At 43.4% G+C, this 11,310-nt stretch overlaps 1 protein-coding gene across 1 annotated transcript; it reads left to right on the top strand.

The window, feature by feature from the left end:
- Positions 1-6,357: 6,357 nt before the first annotated feature.
- On the top strand, positions 6,358-9,212 carry LOC6549148 (zinc finger CCCH domain-containing protein 13). The gene has a single exon (XM_001974241.3). It carries the CDS (start codon positions 6,447-6,449, stop codon positions 9,108-9,110), a length of 2,664 nt encoding a protein of 887 aa, XP_001974277.2. The 5' UTR covers positions 6,358-6,446; the 3' UTR covers positions 9,111-9,212.
- The last annotated feature ends 2,098 nt before the right edge of the window (positions 9,213-11,310 follow it).

Raw genomic sequence — 11,310 nt, 5'->3', positions numbered from 1 at the left:
CAAAAATAATTAGGCCTTTTTCGACTGACTAAATAAGTCAGTTGCTTTTATTATTTATTATTGGCTAAGCAAGAAATCTTAATAAATTATATTCAAGCCGTACAATATATGGGCTTTAATGCATCCATGACAAATTCAATAAATATTTAAAATTTAATCATTCCATAAAAGCTCAGCAAGCAAAAAAGTGTGTCACATTTGTTTGCCCACGAATTAATTAAATTTCGCAAATGTTTGATGTTTATTTAAGTTTTAATTAAATCATAGAAGAAAATTTAATTAGTTAAAGCAACACTGCGAAATTTAAAAATCAATACCCTACAAATTTCATTCGGGAATCAGAATGTAATTAATCGCGTTAATGCCCGGCTAACAACGAAATTGTAACAATGAACGTGATTGCAATTACTTAGTGTTCGTATGCCATCAAGACTCTTCCTGTTTTACAAAAATCTAAATGAATCCGCTGGAATTAAAGTATGGAAGCTGGAGATTCTCCCAGACTCAGGTGACTTTCCTAAGCTGGATTTAAGCTTTGCCCGGGAACGGCTTCATTAGTTGCCCGGCACGACCTCGTCGACATCCACGTCTCCATCTCCATCTCCATCTCGGTTTCCGTCTGCATTGCTGTCTGGACAAAAAACCGCAAAAACTTTAAGGCACGCACTGCCCCATTCCCAAACCCGAGCCCAATTCCATTCCCTTTCCTATTCCCAAACCCGATCCCGATCCCGATCCCCATTCCAACCCCTGGCCAACCTGTCCTGGCCATCCTCGGAGTCCTCGGAGTCCTCGGCCAGTGCTCAGCTAGCTGATTCTTAAGTCGCAAAAAGAGTGGCAAAGTTTTTGTGGATTCCTTTTTCCACTCCTGGCGCTGTTCGACTGCCGACGGCAAAGTTCCTTTCTTATTGTTGTCCTGGCATGTTGCTAAAAGTTATATTATGATTTTTCCTGCTCGGTTTGGGTGCTGTTTTCCTCTTTTTTCTGCAGCTTTTTGTGTGATTTTCATCGTGTTTTGACTTTGTTGACAATTGAAATTGATTTTGCGGTCAGTCACAATGGCTGTTGATTTTCGCAAAATGTATTTTTTATATTATTCACATCACGGAGATTTAATCACACGTCGCATGACAAAATTTGAATCAGTTTCAATGTAGCAAATATTATTTGATATTTTGGTGCGATAAATGTAGTGCCATGGTGCAAAATATCGTTTTATTTATATTTATTTTCTGCCTCTAAACAGGAGCAGCTGAAAGTCTTTGGCAAATAACAAATAGCGCAGCACGTCGATGCAGAAACACAAATAAAAATTGAAACCAAACAAATAAATCACAAACAAAATGTTGCGCATTAATTCGAATCCACCTGAAGGCAATCAGGATACCGAGGGGTCGGTGGGTCAAACAGGAAGAAATGTTCAACTTAATTGACATTTTAATACGCTGATAGTCGCCGGCGATAAAGCGCGATTTAATCTTCTGATAATTGTAGCACTCACGGCTACAATTATGCCCAACTTAATCGAATTGTCAGTTGGGCGGATGGCGAAAATGCTTCCACTTCTGGTTGGCAACGCTTCGTATGCGTAATGTGGTTCGCGGTATCTCGCAGTCCCCCACTGGAGAAGCGGAGTATTCCTCACTTGTATTGGAATAAATTATAGGCCTTTGTCATGCCCAGCTGGGGCACTTCGGTGGATTTCTTTATGCCTCGCCTCATTAAATATTTAAATATTTCTTGACATAGATCACAGCTTGAGTTCAATTGAATCGCTCAATCACCAATGCTTTGTTGCAACCAACGTTTCCCTGTGGTCATTCTCGCCAGTTTTCCTCTTTTCATGGAAACCAATTTGTTGTGACAGTTTCATAAATGAGGCGCACCACTGTTTCATCGAGTGTATCGAAACACATCGGCTTCATAAATATTAAATTGGCTTTGGACATGGAAGATCAATGGAAATAAGTGCCAATGAAAAAATTGATTCATGGCCTGAGGTAATTAAGTTCATTACCTATTTGCTGTGACTGAATTTACAAAGCCATTTGTTGCTTAAATGAAGAAACAATGTCCAATATTGCATTTGAGCAACTTCTTAGTTATCCAGCAAGTACGAGCTACGTTACTTTAGATTGCTTTCACCAAACAGAGCTCCCTGTCTTAGTGTTATACTTTGCACTGAACAGCTTACACTCAGGGGGAATTTGGCGAGCCAATTTCCCAAATACATCCTGCAACTTTTCGATAATCCCCTGGTGTCCTGGCCCCTTGGCTGCCGAGCACCTTGAGCAAATAGCGAGGAATGATGATTTCGTACGTTTTATTTGCGCCTTTTTGTAGCCAGCATTAAAATTGAAATTGAAATGCCACCAGGCGGACCGCAACCAACTAAAACCCATCCCAGGGAATCCAGCCGCTCCTGATGATGATGACAGCGTGGCCAAACCACGTACAGTGGACACTCGCTTGAGGGGCCTCCGACTGGTGCCAATCACGAGTCTTGCTTTTCGCAGTGGGTGGGAACTTTTGGGGGGAGTGTAAAACAAACGAAATGGCGACAAGCGCATAGTTTCATTATCCTTCGTCGGGCAGACAGCGGAACAGGCACGGAGCAGGATCCGTCGCTACACGAGGCGCATTACAAATTTTCGAAATGAAACTGAAATCAAATAAAGGACAGCGTACGTACACAAACATCAGTCGAACGTCGGACCGAACTCTATATGTACGTATATAAAGAACACACCCTGCGAAACCAGCAACAATGCCGCGCAATTAAAAATGGCCGTGCCGGACCAAAAAAGCGAAAAAGGAGGGTGGGGGATTTCCAGAAAAAATATATAAAACAACCGAAAATTGGCAGCAGCAGCAGAAACGCCAACAAAACTGCGGAATGACAAACATGCTGCGAATTTGTAATCTGTAATATGAATTCGAATTTTAAAGATACATTCCCAGGCAGTCGAGGGAGCGAAACAATGTGCAGCATGCAGCATGGAGCGTGGAGCGTGGACCATTGAGCATGGAGCATGGAGCATGGAGCATGGAGCTCCGAAGCGGAAACGGATGCAGGTGAATATGATTGCAGTTCGATTTAATTGAGTTGCCCTGGAATGCCAGGGAAGAACCGAACAGACACTTTACATACCCACACATGCAGGCAGTGCGGAAAGTAAAAAGTGCGGAAAAACAATCGGAAAAAGATTGGCAACAATCCAATCAGCTATACTGTAATTGGCAAAATGCAAAATTGCGAATGAACGAATACTTTTTGCGGCAAATTGATTGAGAACTCAAAATTGGCAAAATGATGAAATGTAATGCAAATGCGGTTTCAGTTCGGTTTGCTTTTTGTTCTGGCCCACAAGTAATGTTTTCGGGTATGGGCCAAATTGTGTGAATGATATGTGCTGCTATATCGAGCGGAAAAGCAAGTGCGTTGGGCATTTATCGTTCGTGGGGGATATGTTGGCTTACATTAAATTTAATGCATTGATGCACAGACCACTGTTCCTGCTGGAGTAACTAATAAATAGCTCTGGACTTCGTGCCTCTTCAGTAAATATTACTTGGCAATAAAATAAATTTTAGGTTGCAATGCTTTCATAGGAAAAAAGTGCTTTATATTTCAATATTTATATTACAGTTTGTTGTAAAATTGAAAAATCATTCTCTTAGCTGAAATAGTTATTAAATATTTGTAAAACAGATCTGTTTGTTTTGTTTGAAGCACATTAGAATTTTTCAAGGAAATTTCAGGAGTTGGTTCATATTTAAAGTTGATCTGAAAGTTCTTTGGTATCACTATCATGTAATTCACTTTACACTTATAATCGATCACTTAACCAATTATATCATCCTCTGCGGAGCATCCACATTCCTTTTCCCTCTCCATTCTTTCGGCCAGTTTTCAAACTTCCCAACCGGCTGACTGGCTGACTGGCTGACTGACTGACTGATTGCTTTGTCTTATCAATGCCCTCGAACCGAATACAATTCAATTTGTACAACTGCCACGCCCACCGGGCAAGTGACGCCCAATTTGTCTTCAGCTTGTATTTATTTCCCTTTTGGCCTGGTTTTACCTCGGTCTGTTTTGCTGGCGCTTCTAATCAGAATTTGTAACCAATTTTCAATGCTTGGTGCGCTTCCTTTGTCGCTTACGCAATCATCCAAAAACCATTTTGTACCAGCTTCAAAAAAAGCATTTGACTTTTCGATTGAATCAAACAATCAATTATCTTGTCTTCTTCTGTCCCATACTTTTTTCGTAATATTTTCCTCATCTGCTTGTCGTTCAGCCTTTGTTTGTTACCATTTCCCTCCTTTGACATTTTCTCCAAGCAGTTGCCATTTTTATTGGCCACATTTTTGGGAAATGCACAATGTCAAACGGAACTAACTGCACTCGGAAAGAAGACAAGAGATTGGTCTGAAAGTGCACTTCTCTCACAATCATCGCCGCGGAATAAAGCATAGGAATCTAGGAAAATCTTTAAGGAAAAGATTGATCAAATGGAAAAGTGGTTTTAGCTATTTCAAAGAAGTAGTTAGCTAAAATAAGGTCACTGGCTCGAGATGAAAATGAAATACCACTTTAATCAAAACGCATTAACATAACTGGTAGTTGTATTTTTTTTCGTCAGAAGCACTTTTGATGCTATTTTTGTTTGGATGTGGAAGTGGAGAGAGATTACGGATATTTGCACGCCATTTGGGAAGCATTACCGACTTTTTAGTGGTCGACTCGGCACTGCCGGCCATCTTGCACGTCAACAGGAAGTCAAATATACGCACACGCACACACGCCCACGATGGCACACACGCTTATGGCCACGCAAATACAAACATGTCCGCTGCAAAATGGCGAGCATAAATTTCCGCTTCCGCCGGCTGACGTTTTATGAGCAGAAGAGCGCAGCGCAGCCGAGAAGAAAGTGCCAGAGACTGAGTCAAAGATTGTTTATGGTGGCCAACAGTTGATTCATCGCATTTAATGGATAACGCCGAAGCACATTCAGCAGAAAGGGATCAAATTCGCGAACGGAGTGAGCATATGCGAGTGCTGCCATTTTATGCTGAATTTATGAATTCATGAATTTATTTCTGGCGAGAACGCGCGAAGGGTCTCTAATATATTGGGGCCATAAATCCGCCAAGGAGACATGTGCCTGTGCAGATGCCCAGGCCGTGAGTGGAGCGTAAATTCCCCCACCCACTCAACTCCTTCATCAATTATGATTATTTACATGTGATGCAGCATGACTGCGCCACACGCGCCGCTTAAAGCCCCAATTACCAGTGATTGTTTCTCGAAGCGGCCTGAAATTGCATCGCCTGATCCCCCAATTGTTGGCCAGATGGCGATGGCTTATCATTTAATGAACTGCTCGGATCACACAGTATTGCTACACAATATGAGCATTGTAGTTATGGCCAATACGCCCCCCTTATTGTCCCCCGTGTGCATGGCTTTTGTTTAGCGAGCCAAAGTCGGCGCTTACTTTTATTTGGGTCAACTTTATTATATGCACATAATTACAAAAGCCAACACACTGAGCCGCCAAGTGTGTGTGCTTGCCGCAGATAAAGCATTTATGAAGACAGACATGTGGGAATTGCGGTGCTGGCAGGACAAACAAAGTGCCATCGTGGGGAAATCCGTCCCCTCCGACCTCTACCCGCCTTCCGAGTCTCATTTATTTGCGCTGTTCTAATAATAAGAAATAATGTCGTTTCATGTCCCTTTCCAGCTTGGCCTATTGTCCATGTCCTTGCTGCCTCTCCTCCGGTCGCCAGGATGCTCTAAATGCCCAAAGTAAAATATTTATGCGACAAAAGACAATTTTGGATTTATGCCCCCTTTATGTGTGTGTGTGTGTGTGTGTGTTCGTACTTTATTCACTTCCAACCACCAGTGGTAAAAACAGCTGAGTTGGGCATTTGTGCCTATGGAATTTTTCCCTTTTTGGTTGAGAAGGAACTGCTACATAAATAGCACAGCCTTGTCAGACTCTTTCGTGTGCGAATTTATGTGGCAACGGCCAGGAAATTGCATGGCCAACATGGGTCGATCGGGGCAGCATTGTGGCCTAAAACTGGGACAGCAAACCAAAGTGTGCAAACTTTAATTGAGGTTCATTTGGTTGGCTGCAAACGCATGGCATTCTCTGGACAAGCACATTTTACAAATGATAGAAGTTCGCACTCGTAACTGGATTTAAGCATTGTGCCGGATGCTGTGTTTGGTTACCAATTCTAGTCCTTACCCACTTTAAAGTTAATGAATGTAATCGGCACTAGATCAACATTTAATCTCTGAGTCCCAGGAAAAGCTCTCAACTCTCAGGAAGTCCTAAGGTTTGGAGCAAAAAAATACATATAACGACAAAATTGTAGTAGTAAATGAAAATTAAGAGTGGTCCAATCCGATCCCACCGGAAATGCACAGGAAGGGGTTGCAGGCGCAGCGCTCCGCTGGCCGGGAAAACGATCCACCACAGTTCAGAAGGCGCGACTTTCAGGACTACCGCTCCCAACGGGCGGAGACGTACTCCTCGATCCGAACAGGAAAGCCACATTGCGACCCCAACAAGAACGAGGAAATCACACGGTTGGCCAACACCCTCGCCGCCGATGGCAGTGGGCGACCCTTCGACATGGTCAAAGACGACGTGCTGCTAGCTTGGCAGCAGAGTCCTCACAAGGACACGTTGGGCTTCTATGGCGTAGGGTCGCCCACCCACCAGCCCGAGTCGGTGGTGTTCAACCAGGTGGTCGCCGCCTGCTTGGTCAAGGTCAACGGTGGCGGCACTCAGCGGAGGAACTCTAAACCGGCTAGGAAGACATCCCCAAGGGATATGCTGGCGGAAAAGAACCATACCCCTCAGATATGCAAGCCTTTAGTTTTGAACCGCCAGGCATTGCAGTCGGATCTCCAGCAGATTCCCCACGTTCAACAGCAGCTGGATCCCCGAAAAGCATTCGAGGCGCTATACTGCACGGATTCTCCTCAGGTCACTCGCGATTCCACTAGAGTGGCGCGCCAGCTGTACACTGGCATTTCCAGGGCTCAGGTTTTCGACATGGAGCCTGCGACAAGAAGAGATCCACGTGGTCTGCGTGGCACTGGTCGCCACTGGTACTGCCCCCCGGATTGCTTAGAGCCGCGCCTTGGCTGCACTCAGTACGAGTGGGCCAAGAACAAGCTGGATGCTCATCCCCTTAGCAAGGAAGCAAAGGAGCACAAGAGTCCGGAATCAATGAACTACGATCAGCTGTACAGCAGAATCCTTAAGTTCTTTGAGCAAAACCATTCTGCAGATCCGCTTTGCGAGTCCTATGAGAAATGCTGCAGGCCGAAAAGGTCCCATGGAAAGGATAACCAAGTACCCAGAGATCCCAGTAAGCCCGGTAAGCCTTTGGGCGATCTAGGTGATCCAATGGGGAAAGGAAAGCGCGAAACAGGAGAGACAGATAAAGTAACTGGAGGGCGAGACGAAGGAACCGCAGATAAAGGGGATAAAGGAGATGGCAAGGATAGAAATCGAGTCAATGACAAATATAAACCAGAAGTTAACGATAAAGAAAGCGACAAGAACATAAATAATGATAAAGACATATATAAAGAAAAGCAAAAAAACAAGGATATAGCTAAAGAGAATGCTAAGAAGGGGGATACAAAAAAAGAACAAGCAAAAGAAATAGGGAAGGAAAGGGAAAAAGCGAAAGAAAAGGATAAAGCGAGAGAAAACGAAAAAGGGAAAGAAAAGGAAAAGAAAAAGTCGAAGAAAAAGAAAGACAAATATAAAGAAACGGAATGGGAAAGAGGAAAAGAAAATGAATATGAAAATGAACGGAAAAAGGAAAAAGAAATTAAAAGAGGAAGAGAAAAAGAAAAGGAAAAGGAACCAGAAAGAGAACAGGACAAGGAAAATGAAGAGGAAAAGGTAGAGGAAGGGGAAGAGAAAAAGGATAGGGAAAGAGAAACAAAAAAAGAACAAGATAGTGAAAAAGGAAGAGAAAAAGAAAACAAAATGGAAATAGATAAAGAAATCAAAAAGGAAAAAGAAAAGGAAAAAGTAAAAGAAAAGGGGGAAAAAAATGAAAAAGAACAACAAGTAAAGGAAGAAACTGGAAAGGAACAGGGAAAAGTAAAAGAAAGAGAAATTGGAAAAGAAATAGAAAAGGAAAAGCGAAAGGAAAATGAAGAAGAGAAAGGAAAAGTTTTTAACAAAGAGCAAGACAAAGAAAAACAAAAGGAAAGAGAAATAGCAATATACAAAGATAAAGATAAAGAAAAAGATAAAGATAGAGAAAAAGATAAAGATGCAGAAATAGACAGAGAAAAAAACCAGGAAAAAAATAAGGACAATGACCATGATAAAGATAAAAATCAAAACAAAAAAAAGAAAAAAAATAAAAAAAACGAAGACATCAAAAACGAAGTAAATAAAGAATTAGAAAACAAGAAAGAGGAGGAAAGAGAGCGATTCTCCGAAGAAAGACGAAGAACGCAACCGGATATCCCGGAGTTCGAAAAACCCAGCAAAAGAGGAACTACAGTGGACGAATTCGAATTTCCAGGTCTGGAACTCATCAAGAACGATCCAGTGGCTCCGACTGGCAAGCTGAAGGTTCCGCCCAAGAGAAAAAAAAGAGACAGGGATAAGAACGTTTGCAAGGACAAGCCCAAGAAAACCTGCCCACCTTGTCCACCGGCAGGTTGCCAGTGCGAGATCTGTCGCTTCATGGATCGCCCCTACAACGAGCAGGAGGCTCCCTTCATGCGGGAAATGAGGCGGGCGGAGCAGAGGCGCCAGCTGCGGGCCTACTACCGCCAGATGTGCCATCAGGAATACATCCGGGATCGACGTAAGCCGGAGTACCGGGCGCCCAAGCACCAATGCGATCCCATCTGCTGCTCCAACTTCTTGTGCCGAAATCCCCGACTCGCCGAGCACTGCGATTGCCTAGGAGCCGTGCAGGAGCTGCAGAATCTCCTCTCCGACGCCAAGGACAACGAGGATCACAGCAAACTGCTCCTGCGAGTCGAGAATCTTCGGAAACGCGTCTGCCAGCGAATGTGCGATTGCATTCTGGGGTGAGCTGGATCGGAGGGCATTCGAGTTATGGAACGTAAATTCTTCGTTTTTGGAAAGTACCTATGTGTGTAATATCTGTATTATCTGAGTACATGTTTTAGATTAAACAAGACCCATAAATTATATATAAATATACTTGATTATTTTATGTATATGTATGACAGCTTTTTCAAATACAAATTCAGTCGAATTGCGGCTTTTAACCGCCTCGGAAAAAGCCATTTAAGAGACTGGCCTTCCGCTCCAAAATATTAGAGCCACTCATTCTGCTAATGCAGAGCACTTATTACATAATGGCAATCAGCAAACAAATTGTAAGTGTCAATCCCAGGCAACAAAAAGAAAATCCTGGGAAATGATTGGGCTTGGCCAAGGCCCAGCATTACAGCCACTTCATTTTCAATATCGAATTTCCCTAAAATTTTTCAACAGCCGCAAACACTTGAACGTTTTCCCAGCGCTCAATTAAAGGCCATTAGGCAGCAGTGTGTGCAGGAGTCCACAGAAAGCTATCAAAAACTACCCCAAACCCCTTACCCAAATCCATTGCAATGTGGTGCTATGTATGGCCAAAGGATATACTGGAAACACGCATTGAATTTCGCAGACAAAGGACACAGGCTTGTGGCGAATTTTTCCCCCATATGCACAAATTCACATGGTGGATATCTGCCCCACGTTCGCCCATCTGCTCCTCGGAATTCCCTCATAGTATTATCCCTCGGGCGCATTACCAGACGAAAAATTTGGTTCTGCTCCTGGAGGCTGGGGAGTAATTAAAGTTTTGCTCAAGTGTCGATAAATTATGCGGAAGACGCTCTATGCAAATGGCTCACAACAATACGAGCAGCTGCCAAGCGGGGCTTGACGAACTGACAACCTGACATACTGCTGGACGGATAGATGGATAGATGGATAGCTGGACGGACGGACGGACGGACGGCTGGTGGGCATTCTTTCAGCCTCCGAATGACAGGCACTTCATCATCGTGTCCTTCGGCGAGTGTGTAATTCATCACGCGAACAACCGCAGCTTCCCCTCCGCCCATCGCCAAAAGTGACATGACATGTTGAGCCTGCAAAAGTGGGGGAAAAGGAACCCGGATTCAGTAATTTCCCAGCTACTGGAGAAGGCTTTAAGTTCGGTGCGCCCCTTTGGGATGAGGCAAAAGGAATGCTATTAAGCAAGTTGACATTAATCGTTTTGACTTCCAGGAGCAGGCGGAGGTGGAGGAGCTTGAGGAGGTGGAGCAGGTTGGGGAAAAAGTCAGGGCTGCCTCATGTGTCCTGGTGCTAATGAAGCTCTGGTAGTCACTAGGCTGCCTGTAATGCGAAAACAATTAAGTATGTAAAATGCAAATGACGGCCCTAAAAATCTTGTCAAAATGCTCGTCATGCATATTGATAAGCTCAAGGAGTGGAACCGAAGAGGAGGTCTGACATGATGTGCAATTAGTACATCCTACTGGCTGTCGTCAGTGAATAAATATGAGTCTTAGGATTGGCATATGCTCAGATGTATGTATGCATTAGCCACAAGCCGTTTGCAGAACATAATTATTACATTAAAATTTGAGTTGAAACTAACAGTATGTGTTATGAATGTGTACCCAAACTAATGCAAATTTCACTTTAGAAATCTAACTCAAGCTTTGGACTTCAGTGATAGTATTATTCCAGGAGCAGCCCACAGTTTAATGAGGTACTAATTCTCGAATCCAATCTTCCATAATGTGCAAATAAATATGCACTTAGCAATCTCCCTGTCATTTTGAATGTATGTCCGTTATATGAATTCGATTTCGGCCAGAACAACAGCCTAATTAGCCCCAATAAGCTCGTCTGCAATCAGTTGTTATGTGCTAAAATCCTAATTTATGTGGAGAACAGGTAAGTTGTTGGTGCAGTTGGAATGATAAAACGCAACATGGAAAATGGTTAGAGGGATTCCATAAACAGGATTACGCATACGCCGTGTGGCGCACCGCCCACAAACTTCCGTTTAAGCCGCCGGTCTGATTAAACTACTGCAAATTCTTGCATGCACTTCCATATATTTATGTTTGCTTAATTAATGAACACTAATACCCTTGTTTACTGGCCCCCAGTCCCACAACCCCCTTCACCCTTCACCCCCTTACTTAACCAATTTCCGGTTGCCCAGAGCCAGGAACAAATTTCAGTTAGTTAGTGAAGATGCTGG

The sequence above is a fragment of the Drosophila erecta genome, unplaced genomic scaffold, assembly GCF_003286155.1.
Source record: "Drosophila erecta strain 14021-0224.00,06,07 unplaced genomic scaffold, DereRS2 tig00000092-arrow-pilon, whole genome shotgun sequence".
NCBI lineage: Eukaryota > Metazoa > Arthropoda > Insecta > Diptera > Drosophilidae > Drosophila > Drosophila erecta.
Note: the sequence above shows the minus strand (reverse complement) of the source record. Positions and strands in the feature narration are given on the sequence as shown.